The 20,706-nt window shown below is 40.0% G+C and overlaps 1 protein-coding gene across 2 annotated transcripts in view; it reads right to left on the minus strand.

Moving 5' to 3' along the window:
• Positions 1-20,706, minus strand: part of Ncoa7 (nuclear receptor coactivator 7) — a 138,286-nt gene that overhangs the window by 103,404 nt on the left and 14,176 nt on the right. For both annotated transcript variants that reach the window (XM_028766428.1, XM_028766427.1), the window contains exon 2: positions 14,978-15,097. In XM_028766428.1, the coding sequence (XP_028622261.1) occupies positions 14,978-15,036 (59 nt within the window). In that variant the 5' untranslated portion in view covers positions 15,037-15,097. The remainder of the gene's footprint in view (positions 1-14,977; positions 15,098-20,706) is intronic.

Consider the following 20,706-nt stretch of genomic DNA (forward strand, 5'->3'; position numbering starts at 1 on the left):
TGAATGTCTCATGTGCATGTATGAATGTCTCATGTGCATGTATGAATCTCTCATGTCAGAAGAGAGTACCAGATGCTCTGAGACTGAAATTGCATTTGATTGTGAGCTGTCAAGTGGACACTGAGGATGGAACGTAGTCTTGGAACTGAGTCTTCTGCAAGAGCAGGAAGTGGTAGTAACCTCAGAGCCAACTATGTAGCCCTCCATTACACCTACTTCTATAAAGAAAAAATAGCTGATTTATATACAGCTGCTGTTGTGGTTTGAAAAAATTAAATTCTCAGCCGGGGGTGGTGGCACACACCTTTAATCCCAGCACTTGGGAGGCACAGGCAGGTGAATATCTGTCAGTTCAGGGCCAGCCTAGTGTACATAGTGAGTTCCAGGTCAGCCAGGGCTATGTAGAGAGATCCTGCCTCAAAACAAGCAAACAAACAACACTTAAATTCTCTGTTTATCTATTTTAAATTGTTGGGCTAAGAAAGTTAAGGGAAATGTTTTGCCCTTAAAAGACAGACAGACAGACCGACAGACAGAAAATGGAGCCACTGAAATGGAAATTGCTTTTACCAATGACTCCAGTAGCATCTGTTCAATTACTTTCTGGAAACAAGAACCCCATCAGCAGTGTGCTTTCTTCAGCTGATGAAATTACCCTGAAACATGGCAGTGCGTCTGCCCCACATCACATTATGTAACTTCTAAAGCAACCCTCTGTAGCTGTGAACTGTAAGGTACACGTTCTGTGCAGTTGTCACAATCAACCCAGCCAGTCTCACACGTGTGAAAACGAGGGGAATGAGAGCTGATGTAAGCCCTCCACAGCTGCTACTGGACAGGAATGACCTCACGTGTTCCAACGGGCATACTGCAGATGTATTCTGTATGATTAAATGCATCTAAATATGTGGAAAAATTATATTTGCAAGTGCCAGAGTAATGATTCACTGACATAATGTTTTTCTTTAGAAAATATTTAAAACACAAATAAATGGCCTTTCGGTACCTCATAAATTCAAATGGCTACAATTAGGCTATCTATCCTACCAAGTGTTCTAATAAATAAAACTCATAGAAATATTTGAATTTTTATTTATATAAGCCATATGCATCTGAGGGCTTTGCATATTTAAACAACCTAGGTCAACATTCTCTGTACCTAAACACTTCCTGTCCCGTCTTACAGACATTAAGCCACATTTCCCGTCTCCCTAAGTCCAAGTCATCTATGACTTTTCTTCAAATAAAATCAGTTGCTTATGCAAGTAAGAGAATGTATTGAGCAAAGACCCTTTCCTTCCCTTTACCCCCTCCTGCCTCAGCAGCCACTAGATGCTATCTTGCTTCAGAAGAAACTTAAAAGTCCCTCATTCAACTCACCCTCACTTCTGCCCCACCCCCACCCCCACCCCCCAAACACTGAGATGGTTGCTCCCTGTTGCTGGCATCTTCACTTTTTGGCTTGATGCAGAATCAAGTTTGCAAATCACGGGCCAACCTGTATCTTACCAGGTCTCCTTAAAGCTGGCCTGCTATCCATTCCAGTTTAGTTTTGATTTAGGTATGAGACAGAAAAAGTGAAGATAAGCACACAATGCTGCTGTCCACTCGACACGGACGGGCCACCTAAGACAGGGCAATGACCTAGAACACTACACTAAACGAATTCTGTCAGACATGTCTCATTTGTGGCTCCTAGTCTTTATAGATACATAAAATCATGTATGAACAAAGGACATAAATTGAGAAACTGGGGAGGAGGCAACTAACGGGTGAGGAAGAGCAAAGGAAAGAGAGGATAGTAGGGTGTTAGGACTGGACTCAAAGTGTACTGACATGAAGACATCTGACGGAACATTACATAACAGAAAGGTAAAATAAGTGTCCCCTAAAGTGAGTCATGACTGTCTAGTTCATGGAATCTCTATATTGAACTATAAACCAAGGATAAGAGAAGGGTATACAAAAGCCCACAGCTCAAGACTGTCAGCACTTTCCTGTCAGATATAACTAAGCTGGAAGACCCTACACTGAATACAGAGAGAAAATAAAACCAAGCAAATTGCTGTCAAACCACATAAAGACAAGGTCAGAAAAGACTGTTGCTGCTATATCAGGCACTACCTTCAAAACCATAGCGTCTCTAATTTGTTCCAAAGTTCTTAAGAAAACTTTTATATGAAAAATCATATAAATACACTTAATTGTTTTATCATTTAACTGGTGATTCTTTCTTATCCTTGTAAAGAACTCAAAAGGTTCTATAAAATGCAAATCAACATAGGTTCATGAAGAATTCAACATAGTGATCAAGTGTGGTAGAGAGGTCAGATAAAAAGACTGAGACTTGCTTGCATCCACAGTCACACCGTGAGCTAGGGGCATAGCACAGCTAAGGTGTCATCCTTACTTACTGTCAGTAAGGATGAGAATAGGAACTGCTTAGAGGGGTTATTATGAGGCTACACAGAATGAAACTCAGTCTCTGGTAAACAGTAAATCATCTACAAACTATTATTCACAGCAAACAACTCACAACTGATGAGTGTGACACACAGGGCTAGACTTTTGTAAGGAACCAAGAAACTGGAAAAGAACTAACAGTAAATAATATTTTACAAATTAAGGCAGAGAAAAGAACAGTGTTACTGGATATACTCTAAGACTGACTATGTCAATGGTCCCAAGAGAGGTTTAGAATGGTCCTTAAGGCCCTTAATACCCCCAGGGTCCATTGAGAAGAAGAATGAAACTGGAAAAGCCTCAAGAGGTAATGCCCCAACTCAGGATGGGTTTTCCGGAGTGATATACACATTACAGGATATAACAAGAACATGCTGAAGATTGTAGCATAGTAAGGTTTTGAAAAGGGAGATAAGAAACAGAGAAATCAGGGGAAGATCAAAACAGTGAGGGTAGGAAGGGGCCAATCGACACTAAATCCCAAGTGTGTGGACTCTTATCAGCTGAGTGCCTGAGAGGGCCCAGAATCGGCACTCAAGACACATGGAGGGTGGGAGGACCATTACTTATTGGAATTTTCAGATGCAAGCTTTTAGGAGAAAAGAAGGAAGCCTAAAGCATCTGTAATTTCAGCACACACAAAGTTGAGGCAGGGGGATGTTAAGTTTGAGGCCAGTGTGGAGTGTAAGGAGGGAGTTTGAATAAAAAATAAAAAAAAAGAGGGGAATGGGATTTCTGCTAAATCATCAATGGCTGAGTTTCAAGTCGGAGCTATGAAATTCCACGCCTGGAGGAAAAGGCTCCAGTCCACAACCCAGTTTTATTTCATTAAAACTCATTGTGCTGACAACAGTGAAAGGTGGCAGATGTGTACATGTCTTCCATGGTATCTGCTGCTTGGAACAAAAGTACTGTGCTGCTTAAACTATTACTTCTCATGACTGAATAAGTCTAGGTGCTGATCAATTTGACTCCTGCAGAAGACCCGTTTCCTGGTTGACAGATGGGCTTTCTGGTGCTCTCTCATCAGCCCTAGTACAAAGCCTGACTTCCAAGAGACCCTCCTATTGATATTATTGTATCAAGCATTTAATTTTATATATAAGTCTAGGAGGAGTAGCACAAATACTCAGTTCATAGCAATGAGACAAAGTGAACTCAGGGCCACAGACAAAACATTCACACAAAGATTAAATCTTAACATTTAAGACTTAAAATAAATCTTTAAAAAAAGTGAAACACAAAAGCATATGCAATGTATGTACACACACACACACACACACACACAGAGCTTACCACACTTATCTCCCCTGACAATCTGTGTCATTTCATGTTGATCATCATCAAAAATTTTAACTAAAACACATTTCCTGACAAATTTCTAGAATTATACAAACTCCTTGAATTTACATGTGTTTTTCTTCTATCAGACATGCCTTGCTGTGTTGCCCAGACTAGCCCCTGATTTCACAGTCCTCTCACCTCTTGGGCTTATATTGGGTTACAAGCAAATGCCATCACACAAAGTTCAAGAAGCACTTATTTTTATAGTATTATTCTAAAGATCATGTATTTTAAAGTTTTTTAGAAAATTTTAAAAATGTGAACGAGTGTTACTGTTCCATGTATATATTTCACTATGTGAGTGCCAAGTATCTGCTGAGTTCCAAAGGTGTTGAATCACTGGAACTGGAGTTAAGGATGGTTACGAGCCACCATGTGGATGCTGCAAGCTGAACCTAGTCCTCTGCAATAGCCACCTCACCAGCCCAAGGCCATAATTTTAGCTCACTTAATCCTCATAACAACCTCATCAAGGATAATGTACTATCACACCCATCTTAGAGACATTAAAAAAAAAGTAACAACGACAACAAAACTTACGCCTGAGATACATGGCTAGTAAGTAGCTCCAAAGACTGGAACCCACAGGGGCCCCAAAGCATAAGTAGCGTGAGCTTCATGATAACAGTTTGGTAGAGGGTTGTTAGGTTAATTTACTCATCTTCTAGGAGGTGGGGCATCCAGACTTACCTAGGATTTCAGGCTAAACACACATGTTTGTTAACCCTTAGCTAACCTTAATATGGCGCCACGATGCTGCAGTGTGGGGAAACACTCTTAGAAGATGCAAATGTTAGTACCCATTAGATAAATAATTTCAAAGACACTCAATGGTATAAAACAAATTCGTTCCCAAGATACTACCCAAAACAATGTAAAAATTTTAAAGCATGGTACACAATAACAATTATTTAGTGTTGGGGTGTGTGTGCTTAAAATACATATAAAAACATTTTTACAAGCTGTCTGACATTACGTAACAAACTCTACTGTTTCTCTGTTTCTACTTTATCCAGGTTACACACTCTAAACCATTCTGTCCTAGTCTGTTAATCTGGTTAAAAAATGAGAACTAATCTGAATAGGCATTTCCTTAAAGCAGATGTATAATGACCAACAAATATACAAAAATGGGTCTCTTCAGATGACTCAACATGTGAAGGCACCTACCAACAAGCATGACGACAAGCATAATGATTCGTATCATCAAACATGATGCAAGTAAATGAAAATAAAGCAAACAACACACAAATACAACTGTTCAACATCATTAAGCATTGGGAAAATGAAATTAAAAAAAAAAACAAAAAACCAAGAGATGGCATGTAGCAATCACACTTTGAGTGGGGAGGCTGGAAGACAGAAAATTCACACACACAGCTGGTAGCACTGATGAGTTGTGCAACCATTATGGAAACCAGCACTGAAGCCTCTCAAAAGCCTAGGTCCAGCCAAACAAAGTGGTGTAGCATTCCTGTAATCCTAGCATTGGGGAATCTGAGACAGAATGATTGGAAGATCAAGGCAATCCTCAACTATCCAGGAGCTTCAACACAGCCTGGACTCCAAGAGAACAAGTCAGGTAGATAATAGAGAAGATTTTGAACACAAAGAAATAAATACAATAAATGTTTGTGGTTATAAACATGTCAGTTTCTTTGATCTGATCATTACATATTATATACCTACACTGAAATATCACCCTGTATCTCATAAATATATATGATTATGTGTCAATTAAAGATTTAACTGCTGCTTCCATCTACTGAATGGAACTCATAACCCAACTCCAATAGTGGGTTATAATCTACAGCTTAAAAAGCAATACGGTACTTGGGATTCAATCAAATTGCTCAACCTGCTCCTTAAAGGGAAGCAAAACACATGATTCTAACTGCTAATGGCTAAGTATTCACAAGTTCCTTTTTAATCACTAGAAAAAAGTTAATGATTTCCTGGAAACATTAGCCGGTCAAACATGACTGTAGATGTTTTTCCCAGTAATGAACAGTAGTAATATGTAAATATTCCCTTAAGAGCTGCCTGGTTTGATAGGAAAAAAAAATATTTAAACAACAGCATGGTGCACATAAAAGTTTGATTAGTAAACCAGCCAAAGAAAGCAATGCTTTTGAAATATTCTTAATAGTTTTAAGACTAATAAAATCACTGAGTACGGCAAACCTTATGGTGATAAAAATTAAGGCTCACTAACCATTCATAGTCTACAATTAAGATGATGTTTGACATATTCTGTCTTTCACACAGTCACTATAATATTTAACACCGGTTATATGCCAAAGACTGTGTTAGCTCATGGAAGGACCTGTTACAGAGTCTTCTGCAAGGTGGTATGCTGAGAGGAGATGAATTATAAACCATAAACAAATCAGAACTATGCAGAATATATTCCACACCCCTTAGGCAGAGCTGTGGGTCACTCCAAGCATGCTACCCAACAGGCAACCTGAACAATAGATTCATCATGTGTACTCGGGCTACCCATAAGATCAATGTGTACATAAAGCAAATGTTTGCAAAGGCACTTTGTAGAGTACCAACCAATGTTCACATGCACCATTATCTTGTGGGAGCAGTAAGCACAGCAAAGCTGACAGAGTAAAATGAACTAGTAAGAAGTACAAACTTAACAGTGACTACCTTCTTAAAATTGGGTCATTTGCTTTTCAAGGATCAATACAGTGAAAACCTGTGATCTGAAGTAATATCTGAGTCCAACTGGCAATTAGTCTCTCCTCTCCTAAAACTTCAAATGGACAGTCAAATCATGGCCAGCAGGATAAAATTGTCTACAGACTTAAGTTTAAAAGGGCAACAGTTCACATGGCACCACTCGGACCACATGATGGGCTCTTTCTAGGATCAGATAATGCTCTGAGCATCCAGAAAGGAAGAGCATGACCCTTTGTCCTCACCCAGTGTGGCAGCATAACCAATCAGAACTATCCAGGTGATACCAAGCTAAGGGTCTGTACTCACCCTCAAGAGTAAATGAGACTTCTGTCAGGTATATTTCTGTATTCATGTATATTAAGAGAAACCAGTCACTTTGAAGAAGATTGAATTCAAAATCCTGTCACAGAGGTGAAATACGCAGACTGTGTTTCCTATCACATTGGTTGGTTAATAAGCTAATGGTAAAAATATTACAGGTGGATTTACTTGATTAAACAGAGTACAAAATATCGTCAGAGCACAAACCAAATACTTCACAAAGGTCTTTTATAAACAACTTGAAATTCTAGAAGCTAGAGTGAATTTTTTTCCATTCTAATGTTCAATGTGTTAAGCTAGTTTTAAGCTGCCAGGATTCCCCATGGATGTCTGTTCCACCCACAGTATGAGGAACAGCAAGTCACACAGCCTGAGGTAACCTACAAAAGAACTCTTCAAACTCTTCCTACAGATAACATTATCCTTTTTTCCTGAGAAACTTGTATGTGACCCTAGATGTACAGGTATTATAAAACACAAATATAGATTAAACATTTCCTGATAATAAATCATCCACTCACTTTAAACTAATTTTGGCAAATGTACAATTTTATCATTTATTAAACAGGAAGGCAACTTTGTATATTAATGAGAATTTGATTATTTTATGAATAATTAACTTTTAGCTGATAATTGAACATTTAGCATTTCCAATATTGTTCAGAAAAGATCCACATTTTTATTTTATAATTATCAAGCTGAGACTGTCACTCCATAAATACACAGCACAAAGGGTACAGGTATATTTAAGGCCATTGCAGAAACTATTATATTGTACATTCTGTCCAAATTCCAAGCTTAGATCCATGTAATTTTTTTTTTAAGTTAAACTCAGCTCAGCAATTCAAACTGCAATTTAAAAAAAAATCAAGCATTATGGTTTGGAGTGATGACTCAGTGGTTAAGAACATATACCATTCTTGCAGAGGACCTGAGTTCAATTCCTAGCACGCACATCTGATAGCTCACAACTGCCCGTAACTCCACCTCCAGGGGACCTGACATCCCTCTGTCCTCTTCATTCATATGGAGATATATACATACATACATACATACACACACACACACACATCTATATATACATATATATATGTAATAAAAATACTTTTAAACACCAAGCATTATAACACAGTATAAACCAGACATCCTAACTTGATACTTACATGATAAGGAATAAAAGTAGAGAAACACTGTAGTCTTTGTTTTCTATAATTAAACTGTGTTTCTCCAAAAGCAGAGCACTTGTATATACAGCAAACACACTGCATTCACAACATACTGCAGTCCCAAACAGGAGCTGAGGTATTTTAGGTAACATTGCCCAGCACTGAGTGGCACCATAGCACACACCCATGTGTATGTATTTGGATCCAAGGCTGCTGGGAAGCTGTGTAATGGAGCACAGTCAAGCCACTCAGAACTCCCCAGAACTCATTTTATGTTTGCTTTGTCGTTACACTTTAGTCATTCTAAGTCGAGAAACCTGTTCTTGGTGCCAAGTTTTCTAAGACTCTCCCATTTAGTCGTACCTCATCAGGATTGTGCCTACAGTTTAAGAAGCTGTGTTCTACAAGATGCTTTTAGCCAAAAGGTGCTCCATGTCTTTGAACAGGGTTGTGGAGCATAAGCTCTGGATGGGAACAGACAACGGTGGGAGCTCAGATGTTGCTTTTTTTGCCTACCTGATATCAACATCTTTAGGTACCAATTTATGTAATAATAGCCACATCCCATTCTGGGATGAAGATTTGTATTTTCAGATGTTTGTATGAGGACATTTTCACAAGCCTTTCTTGCATCAAGGCATGGAGGAAGAGGGATAGTTACATTGCATCCTGGGAAAAGATGGTGGTACCTCAACATCTTCCTAATAGTGCAGGGAGTCTGCAACTCAGACATACCTCCCTAATATATGACAGTGACTTTGATTACCAGTTACTGACTATAAAGTACCCTGAGGTTAGGCCAGCAGTATATCATTAATTCTTTTGCCTCATTGGCTTAGGGTCCAACTGTTAAATACATGTGAAACTCAGATTTCTCAAGGCTCTTTGAACTATATAATTCTACTTTATAATTTCCTACTCCCTAAGTGTCTCTGGGAAGCTTGTGATTCTAATTTGGTTTATTGTATAAGAGTTCCCTCCCTGATCTCAACAACAGGAACAGCTAACCAGATAAGACCAGCCTGTGGGGATGAGGACTGACTGAGGATCGAAGTGCAGGCAGCCATCGGAAGAAGGCCTGGAATTAATTGTCTAAGCATTCACTCACTGCCCCGGGCAGCCTTCCTCTCTACACAGCTGTCTTGGTTTCTCTCTACCGGAACTCGATAGCTTCTTTAACAAAGAAGTGAATATATATTATGTATATTTGCTTGTTTCTTTTCAAGATAAAGTCTCACTATGTAGCTCTGACTGTCCTGGAACTTACTATGTAGACCAAGCTGACCTCAAACTCACAGATCTATCTGCCTCTGTCTCCTGAGTGCTGGGATTAAAGGTGTGTTACCACTATGCCTGGTTGGAGAGATGGCTCGGTTTTTATAAGAAATTATACAATAAAAACTCTACAATGTAATATTCGTGTTCAGCAACTGGAGAAATGTACAGGACATTTCAAGGACTTGTCCAGGGCTGCTTCCTGAAGTGACTGTCACATCGGTAATTGAGAGGCTCAGGATTGCAATGGGTGGGACAGAGGCTGGCCATGGGAGTGCAGCCTTAGTTATCAGGAGTGGGAATGGGTGCTCAAGTGTGCTCTGTACTCTGCATCCTTTACCATTGCAGCTGCTGACAGAGGGGGTTGGGATGATACTGCTGGCCCTACAGGGGCAGGGAGGAGGAGAGAGTGGATGGGAGGGGCAGTTCTGCTTTTGGTGATAAGCAAAGAGGAGGCAGGGAGCCAGCAAGTCTGGGGAAGGCAACTGCTGTGTAGAGCTTAGTCACTCAGGGTCTATTTGCCAGGCCTCCCAGACCCTGTAGAGGTAAAAAGTAACCCTGTAACCCTCCTGTAGTCTTCCCACAGTCCTCCTGGAATCTCCCAGAGTGTCCAGGAACCTCCCGGAACATACCACTTAGTTTAACATCACCAAGTAACCCTTGATCCTGAAACATTATATTTTCAAACAACGTAAAACACTCTTTTCCACTTTTTATTTTTCTGAGTATGGGTATGGGCAGGTGCATGCCTCAGCACTTGTCAGGAGGTAAGAGAACAAACTGGGGGAGGTATGCAGTCTCTCTTCCTATCATGGTTCTCAGGGACGAAACTCAGGTCATCAGTCCTGACAAAACATTTACAGATGGGCTTGAGGTATAGTCTAGTAGTATATGTTTAGAATATTGGAGACCCTGGAAACAATCCTTAATACCACACACACACACACATACACACACACACATACACACACATGCAACACACACATATCACACAAACACACTACTACAGACATAAAACATAGCACACACATATAGGCAAACATACCACACACACACACACAAACACCACATACAACACATACAACACATACATACACACATATAGCACACACAAACATGAAACACACACATACATGCACAGGCACATATGTACACACATACACACAGCAGCACACATGAAAATCACAAGGTGTAAACAATATCAAATAAACATGGGAGCGGAGGAGCCCATTTGGCATGAAAGTGAGAAATATCTGCATTTTAGCAACAATGGAAAGGCAGGTAAGCAGGATCACATACTCAAATAGCACCCCAGAGGACAGCAGTACAAGGAATAAACTGATTTAATATTTTTTTCTTCATTTGGTGAGTTTTATTTCTTTCTGTTGTTGATGTTTTGAGGTTCTTTTTTTCTTTTTTCCTTCCCTCCCTCTCTCCCTCCCTCCCTGCCTCCCTCCTTCCCTTCCTCCTTCCTTTCCTTCCTCCCTCCTTCCCTCCCTCCCTCCCTCCTTTCTTTCCTGAGACTGGATCTCACGTTTATCAACCTTGTCTGGCTGGGAAACTGCTATGTAGACAGACTGTTCTGAACCGCATAGGGGCAGGCCCTGCTGCCTCTGCATCCTGAGTACATGACCACACCTCTGCTTTCATTTGCTTTTTCAAGATTTGTTAAGGATCAAGGGGCAAATAAATGCATAGATAATTGAGTCTGCAAAGATGTGAGGAAAAGTCCCAGGAGTCATCCAATTTCAGTAAACAACAACTTAAGGAAGCTCCTAAAAACCAGGTGGCCAAGGTCAGGACATCCTAAAAGCTCGCCAGGACTGCAGAGCAAATCCACCCAGTGGGAATCCACTGTCCCACTTCAAAGCTATACAACTAGCTTTCAAATAACTAATTCAATACAAGATTATTCAAGTATAACTTTTTAAAAATTTACCAGAGCTATTCTGGGACTCACTACTGAGTCCAAGTTCCTGTTGAACTTGAGACCCTCCTTCCTTGGTGTACTTCAGTCTCCTTCAGACTCTCAGGAGCTAGGAATCCAAGCTCGTGGCATTATGCTCGTTTACAGTCGACTCTTAAATTTAACCTTGCTGTAAGTGAAAGGCACATCAGTGAAGGAGAGGTTTGGTAAAAGAGTATTTACCAAACAAAGTCAAACGATGCTTGTGAAACCACATGATAAAATAGCACCAAAGAAACCCAATGACTATTTACTAACTAGAAAGAAGGAAAATGGTTTGAAAGGCATTTGGGGCCCTCAGATACAAACAGTGGTGGTGGGCAGAACAGGAGAAGCCTTGCCTTTACACTTCTCTGCGCACAAGAGGAGGTTGAAGGAAAGTATGCAATTGACTTTAGAGAAAGACTGGGATTGCATCAACATGGCCTTGCCCTTGGCCTGACTTTATGTTTCTCCAGAGATTGCTTGGACTTGCTTGGACTGCCCTTAAGTACACTGCCCCAGAAAAATCTGCCCATGTGGCCAGAAACTGGCTCTCAAGTCAGTTCCATTGGGCAATTCCTCCTTACAACAATCCCAGTTTCACCAGGAAGCATTTGAAAAAGATTTAGGCTCTGGGGGGCTCCTTTCTATTTCTCTATTCATTTTTCTTTTCTTTCATTTTCTTTTCTGGGGGGGTTGTTTTAAATTTTGTAGGGGCTTTTTGATGTTTTGCTTTTTGCTGTTTAAAAATTTCACTATTTCTGCTTTCATTGTATAGCTAAACTACAAGGTGATCTCTTTCGCTGTCCCCTTCCTTCCCTCTTCTTCTGCTGCCATCTTTTCTCTCTCCCTCCCTCTGCTTTCTGCCTCTCTTTCTCTTTTCTCTTCCATCTCTCCCCATTCTTCCCCTTTCTCTGTCTCCCTGTTTCTCGGTGTCTCTCTCTCCTCTGCCCTTGCTCTCTACATTTCCTAGTGACAAATTCATTTGTCCTAAGGCCCCACTGATGGTTCTTCACCTTGGTCTACTTGGGAAACTGCCGAAGTCACACAAAAGCATTTCCGGCATGCTTTCGTCTGATTGTCTTTCAGAAGAGGACAAGGTGCACATCACAGATGAGTGGATGCTTATGGGCTGAAAAGCTTTTTCCCTATGGGTCTGCGTGCTTTTAAGGGGCTCCCTTCACAGTTAAAAGACAAGAAAGTAACATGAAGCAGGTTGTTCATCATCAACCAGGTTACTATTGGGATGTGGAGATCCCTTTGGAGCCGGACTAGGAAAGCACTTTTAGAACTGTCTCCACAGGGCACCAGTAGAGAGAAGGGAAAAGAAGGGCCAGGAACCCAAGAACTTTGGCTTGAATTCTACATAGCATACAAAATTCAGCTCAGAATGGAACAAAACCTTAAATATAAAACAAAATATTTAAAAACCTTTAGAAAATAAAGCAGAAAAGAATATCTTGAGAGTCTAGAACACGGACAGAAATGTCACCTTTGACACCTAAAGCACAATTCACAAAAGCAGAAACTGATAAACTGAACCAGAACAAAATTTTAAAACTTTTGCTCTACTAAAAAGAAAACAAAACAACAGAAAAAAAAACCCTCAAGCTACTGGTTGTACCAGAATATTTGTAAACTGTCCATCCCATAAAAGACAATACATAAAATATGTAACAAGTCCCCCAAATTCAACAGTAAAAGCCAGGAGATTCAATTAAAAAAGATGTGTAAAAGCCATGTAGGTAAATGTCACTGAAGAACTAGAGGTGGCAGTGTACACATGAACAGATACTTGTATGTATACACAATGTTCATTGGGCATTAATTGAAACTGCAATGAACTCTTGCTGTGCCTCCTTGAAATGGCTAATGTAAATGCTGACACAATCAAATGCTAGTGACAATGCAAACAACATCACTCATCCATGGCTGGTGGGAGTGTCATGTGATACAACCATTCACTCTGGAAAGACTGGCAGTGTCTTATAATGTAAAATATTAATTTATTATTGACCCAACAATTGAGTATTTAACCTAGAAAAATGAAAACTTGTAGTCACACAAAATTTGCATACTGGTGTTAATAAGTAGCTTTGTTTATAAACAGCCCAAACCAGGAAAAAAATGTTCTTCAACGGAAAAATGACTGAAAAGTTAGCATCTGTCTATCCATGGAACAAATCATTTAGCAAAAAGTAATAAATTATTGGTAACCAATACATGCAACAACTTGGATAGATCACAAGTAAGTCACAGAGGAGAAAATAAATCTAATTGCCAAAGGTTATATGGTATATTTCATTTATATAAAAATATAAAATTATATGAAAGGTTTATATCATAGTCTTGGACTAAGAAATTGAGTCTAAGAATCCACTAAGTAGTTAAAAAGGTGCCAAGAAGAGTGGGGAAATGAGAATGGTTTCAACAGGGCAGCACACAGTATCTGTTTCACCAAGACACCAGTCTGGATTAACTGTGATACTCACTAAATAAATCTCTTCACAAGATAGAAGTACAAATAACTAAATATGCACACAACATGAATGAATGTGCACGCACACACACACACACACTAGGTGGCATCCCACATCAGTGTCAGTTTCCTAGGTGTGAAACATGTTAGTGACTGAAGGATACAGGATTTCTCTAATATTCCACACATCTACAAGGAAATAGCCAGTTATGTCACAATAGAGATTTAGACAGTCCTTACCCTGAATGTACTATTTTTCTACTGGCTCATTCATCACATGGCTGACTTCTTCCTTCCCCTATTTTGTTACTCTAGTCCTAAGAGCAGGAAATACTCTGCTACAGTAAATACTTCAATTCTTTTCCTAAGTGCAGGATTTGTGATTTATTTTCTGACTGGGGAAGGCCCTTTGGAGCCAGCCTATGTTTGAATACTGACCCTAGAGCTGCAGGAATTAGATGAAACATTTTGAGTCTTATATGCCTTGTTTGTAAAATGAAGATAAAATAACCTATGTCCAGGACTTGTACAGGTAAAGCACTCACGCACTGCAAGTCATCAGTCTATTGCTTTTATCCCATTAAAAGTCTAAAACACAGCTTAATTTCTGGATAAATATATTGACCAAAAATTCCTTTGGTTTTAGTGCAAAGGCTTGTATTTTAGTAAACAGGAAGTGCATCTTTACAAGCACAGATTTCGGGTTGGGGACTGAATGAGGCTAAATTCAGTTCTTAAGTATATCAATTAAGGAGTCCATAATGTCTGCTTGAAACCTAGGCGCACTCTGAGGCCAACAGCATTATCGATCACTTAATTATGATCAGTGGGAGGCAAACAGCTGCTCGAGCCTGTGACAAGCCAAAGATGCAGACTCTAGTGACGTCATCTTCATCTAGTCGTCTACAAAATACATGCTTCTTCGTAGTGATTCTCCAAAAAGACTTAAGTATGTCAGATTTTAAATTAGTGCTCAGCCAATAGAACTCCATGCCAGCAGGAGTTAAGAGCCTAGGGTTAAAACAAAAGTCCAAGCGTCCTGCAGGTCAGCACCAGCCGGCTATACCCTCTGAGAGGTTGTATGTAGCCCCAGAGAACCACCAAAGGTAGAAAAGGGGTCATTTACAAAGGACAAAGTGGAGGATGTTGAACTTTTGTTGGTCACTGGCTGTTTTGCTGAACAATCACACAGAACACAAAGGGCCAAATAATTCTCCAGGTCCCAGTCTTTCTTTGCTAGTGTTTTAAAGTACTGCAATGCTATAAGGTTGTAAAATAAATGCTTACCGAGCGAAATAACTCTGTTTCCGTTCCTTCTGTTCCTTCTTCTCTTCCTTGGTATCCATAATGCACAGCTAAAAGTGCAAAGTATTTGGAAACGTCCTTTTTAATCAGTGAGTCATATTCCTGCAATTAAAAAAAAAAAAAGCACCTATCAGTTGAGACGTTTATAATGGCTAATGATATGCAGAATAAAGCAGAGTGACATGGTCCAAAACAAACGAAGGATAAACTTTAACCAGGAAACAGTCACATGAGTTAAGTACAAAATGCAAAGGGGTTGGGAGCCAGGCAAACCACAACACTTCAATTAGAACGCTAAGCCACAAAGCAGACCAGGGATGGGAAACCAAACTGGAATGCATTCTTCATAATTAATAGTAATATCAAAACAAAACTTCACTGACTAGAAGACAGTGCTACAGACGCTTTTATAAATTTATTTTTAACATACCATACACATAATCTCTTTTCCCCCATAATTCATTATAAATAGTTATCACGGGTAGTATGAAGATGGTTTACTTGGGTGTTTTATAGAAATGTGCTTTGTTCAAAAGTAAAACTAGCTTCGGCATTTTCTTTTACCTTCAGTAACTTGAGCAAATGTGGAAATGAAAGCCCAGAGGAAACTACTCTGAAAGCTGTACCTTTCGGCATCTGCTCAGCCTCTCTCTAGCCAGACATCCTCAACTACCGTTGCTGTGGGAGCTTAAACCAGTAATGAAAGCTTGTTTATGGAGCAATCTTCCCTAAATACCTCTTTCATCACGCTAGTTCTTGCTCACAATTCTCCAAGTGCACTCACTAGCAGCTTCAGCGAGTTAAGTTACTGACGGTGCTTTTGCAGTCACACAGTGAGGTGCAGGTTCATCGATCAAATTTAAATGTAAAGAAAGCGAAGTACATTTACAAAACAAAATAGTTTCCGTCTTTGTCTTTATTTCAACTCAGTAAAGTTCCATACACAACAGACATTATACGAAGGGCACTATTGTTTCCGAGTTCAAGCTAAATGAGGCATTCGATTTGTTCTAATGGGATCCACTGTCTTATGGCATACAGAACTGCGACATTATGAGAATCTACTGTTTCACAGGGGACATGGGTGCCACAAGGGACTACAGAAAAAACAACCACTCAAAATTAGCATCCCAAGATGTACATAGCACAAAATGTGTACGGTTGGACATGATAAAAATGCATTTTTTGTCAATTAAAAGCCTTAGTGTTTTGAAATTATTTTTAATTACATGTATGTGTCTGTGTGTGAATACATGCATAAAAGGACAGATACTTGTCCCCTGTAGCTCGAATCCAAGGCAGCTGTGAGCTGTCTTCTGTGCACGGTAGGAATCAAACTCAGTTTCCTTCAAGAATAGCATATGCTCTTAGTTGCTGAGTCATCATCTCTTTAAGCCCTAAAGCTGTTAACATTAAAAAACAAACAAACCACTCAGCCTTACTTAGCCATCTGACACCTTCATTTCACACACTAAGGATGTGGGTGCTACTGTGGGCTTCCCATGACAGCTACAGGGAAGTGGTTCAGCTTGAACCCAAGCAAGAGAACAGAAGAACTTCCTGTTGCCCAGAGCCACGAGTGCAGCACAGCAGTGTGGGACTGAAGAGAAAGGCTTGGGAGGGATACCGGAGATGGAAGAAAGATCTTGTTCGTCATGCTAAAGACCCATCTATCATCCCTGCCCCCACCTCCCACCCCTAGGCATCCTGCAACTTCCACTCTTTGAGGCTGCTGTTAGCCAGCTCTAAGTGAGCCCCACAGATGGGATCTGCAGCTGCTACGCCATGAGAAAATACTCCAATGGCTACTTTCTCATCCCTGATATGAACCAAAGGAAGACATAGGTATGATTCTTTCTCAGGTCAGTGTGGCAGAATCATGATATGACAGTGACCTCAAACAACGAAGGGTGTAGACTTGTCAGAACTTAAGGTTAAATTTGGTTAAAGAGAGCAAGGCTGAAAACTAGGCAACAGCACCTAGTACAGGAAGGGGAATGAATTCAAGGAATGCTTAAGAGTCAGGCAAACTGAGCTTAGGCGGTCTATTCAATACAGATAGGAAAGGAGAGCGGGGAATGAAGGCCGCCATGTTTCTGCTTCAGGGACCAGCTGGACTGTGACAACAGAGTTACTATTCTCTGTACAGGAAGAGGGCCCCCCTGTGTGGGGGTGGTGTATAAGGAGATTCAGTATGGCTCCTAAGGACCTGTGGGTGGTCAACTGGAGACATTTTCTACTCTTTTGGTGCACTTGGTTACAATGAAGGCACAGGAGGATAGTAAAAGCTAGAGGGAAAATAAGAAATTTGCAGCATATGGTTGTCATTAGGGCAAAAAAAATAAAAAAAAGGGAAAAAAAAACAGTATTATGAGATCACCCGGGAAGCTTGGCACAAACTGTAACATCAAAAAAATAAAAATAAAAAATGAATCCCGTGGGGAAAACAAACGGGAGCAAAGTGCTAATGGATCGTAGCAATGTTGAGCTGTCAAAGAATAACCCCCTTGATTTAACACATAAAGGCTCGATATTGATGATGGTAACATAACAAAGCACACAGGGTAGTTAGGGCTCTGATAGAAGAGAGATGAGGGACCCCCAGGTGGAGGAATAGGTAACCAGGAGGGTAGGAACAGGAAGCAACCTTGCTTTCATCTGCTGTGGCGTTTACTGCAGCCTATTATCTCCATTGTTAATCCTCAGGACCACTTCCCTCAGAAATCCTGTCTTTAAGCTCGTGAGGGATGTGGACGGCTGAGAGATCTGCTAATTTCTTTCACTCGAGAGAACTCCACAGGGATTTAGATCCCGTTTTGTACACTCTGGTGTCTTGTAATCAACTTTGGAGTCAAAAGTAATGGGAGATGAGCCAAAAAATGTTAACATAGGATCTTCAATGGCCAAAGTTTCAAGCAAAGACCATGCAGGCAAGACAAGTGTAACTGGCCTTATCAGCTAGAACTGAGTCGGAAGAGCAGTGGGCATGGAGGCCAAACTCCAGTGAGCCGAGGTACTTTATGTTCATCCAAGAATCTGCAAAGGCAGGAGCTGAACCTCCAGCTCCAGGGAGCTCTATCCCACATTATGGTTTGAACTCAGGCTTTTCTCAACTCTTTTTCTTCATTCCTTTCCTGGGAGTGAAGTTACCTTGTTTCTCCAGACCAGATCTAGCACAAGCCTTTCTCGTGTGCACGTCACCTGCTATCTTCTACCTCAGGGCATTGCATCATATGTGTGACAAACCTCTCCCCTTAGCGTCCACAGTCCAAACCATAGGCTGCTTTCAGGCCAAAGACCACCTTGGCTGCCTTTGCCTTTCCCTAAGTATATGGTACTACAATTGGTACCATTTCAGACAAGTTACTTAAGCAAGAGGTCACATTAATCCAGACTTGGTATTACAAAGTCAACACAGGGTAAACTTTAAATGTGTTTGGTATGTATAAATATTACATATAGTGTATAAAAATGTATAAATATTATATATATATGTAAATATATATAAATAAAATAAAAATGTTGATAGTGATATAGACTCCTTTCAGTTTCCTTCAGTCTTGAACTGATTCAAATCCTAGGCTCTCCCTCCTGTCTGGGCCTATTTTAAAGTTCTCTTCCACAAGGCGCCAATATGTTATGATCTCTGTTTATTAGATTTCTTCTCATGAATAAATATGAAGCTGTAACAACCTAATGGAAAATTTTTTATATTGAAAACTGAGCCAGACACTAATATTTGACTCAAGAAGAAAAATATTGATAAAAATAGGCAAGGGAGGGACAAGAAAACAATTTGAGAACTGACATCTGGTGCTATTGTTCTGGTTAGAACTAATTAAGCCCAAGTCCTACCCTTCCCCACCCCCAATATTCTATTAGATAAATTAAAATATGCTAATTTGGTTGGTTTTTCAGTCTTTGAATTTTAAAATGATTCTTAAAACAAGACAGATGTACTCATTTCATCTGGAAAGACAGCATCAGATAAAACAGGAAGAGGTCCACACTAGACAATAAGAAAGGGCTTGCAGGGAACACCACACAGCAGCCTTCGCGCTCCAGTGAGGAAGTAGAGCCCCTAACGCAGTCTCTAATAGGAACAGCATTTTCCGGATAAGTGCTTATAATGGGCTTCTTAAAAGCCCTTCATTCATTTAATGCTGACTTTCCTCACATCGATACACTCAGGACAAGAGTCTCCTGCAATTATGGTCTATTGCAGACCTAAATGTGTCTTCTGAGGGAGTGTGAAATAAATCTTTCATCTAAATGTTTCTTTCCTCTTTTTTTTTCCAATTTAAATCAGAATGGCCAATATCAACCTAAATTCAGTTCATTTTTCAAAAACACAGAAAACCCTCCCCTCATTAAAGCTGTGACCTAGACAAAGTATTTTTCTTTGAATTCTGAGTATAGCGTCCTCTGTGTGCAACTGTAACATCACTGACAGAATTCAAGGACAGAGCTAGTGGAGAGTCCCTACTGTATCAAGCCAGTGTGAATTGCACTGTGCTGCAAAGCCTACGGGCCCACATCTGATACACTGTAGTCCTTGAGCAAGCAGATATAACCAGACAAGGCCGGTCCCCAAAGCTCAACGACATGGTTCCTAATACACAGCTGAAATAATGACAGGCACACATGCTGGGGGCTTAGTGACACCCAATCTGACCACTGCAGAACAGACCAAAATGTACCTTTTACGCAGACACTTCCTTCCAGAAAATTACGTATAGCAAAACGAAAGTTGTGTCTCTTCTCTCAGAATCACATTTAAACAATGGAAGGTTATTCAAAATTCAGTATTAGCCCAGGTCAGAAATTTGAATGTTTTTCTTAACAACAACAAAAAAACAAACAAAAAACAAACAAACAAAACCAAAAAACCAAAAAGACAAAAAACAACAACAAACATAGGAAGACACAGAACCAAATCCAAATGTGTGCCACACACTTGAGAGAAAGCCAAGAGACTATGCCCAAATAAACAAATAGGTAATACCACACAAAGAGCAACAGCCACAAAACAGAGATGCAATGGCCAGAAAGAGCCAAAGGTTATGCCTGAGGCAAATTAATAAACAAGGAAAGGTTAAGAGTCTGTCGAGGGCATTGTCCTTAGAGAAATGGACCTAAGTAAGTGGTTGAACTGCAAAGTAAGTGGAGGATCAATCCTTGTTCACTTTTTCTTCCTTGGAAACATGAGATATGGAAACAAGAGAGTTTCAGTGTACACTTACTGAACTGTGAGGAAATCCCACCCAAACTACTACATACTATAAATGAAGATCTATCTCTAATCTGAACTGATTATTTTACAAGTTCTAAAAAGGGGAACTTCCTATGAGATCACTCCAAGACAAAAACCAGGAATCAGGAGTGATCAACTATGTAAGAAATGCTGTAAACCTGGAAATGGGAAAGGGTTCGATATCAACATAAAGTAGAAAGAGGATTATGTAAACTATGCACTGGAGGACATTGCAAAGATCTCAAGGACAATGTAAGAGATGATTCCCGGGGCTGGAGAGATGGCTCAGCGGTTAAGAACACTGACTGCTCTTCCAGAGGTCCTGAGTTCAAATCCCAGCAACCACATGGTGGCTCACAACCATCCGTAATGAGATTGGATGCCCTCTTCTGGTGTGTCTGAAGACAGCTACAGTATATTCATAAATAAAGTAAATAAATAAATCTTTAAAAAAAAA

The sequence above is a fragment of the Grammomys surdaster genome, unplaced genomic scaffold (genome assembly GCF_004785775.1).
Source record: "Grammomys surdaster isolate TR1022 unplaced genomic scaffold, NIH_TR_1.0 168, whole genome shotgun sequence".
Taxonomy (NCBI): Eukaryota; Metazoa; Chordata; class Mammalia; order Rodentia; family Muridae; genus Grammomys; species Grammomys surdaster.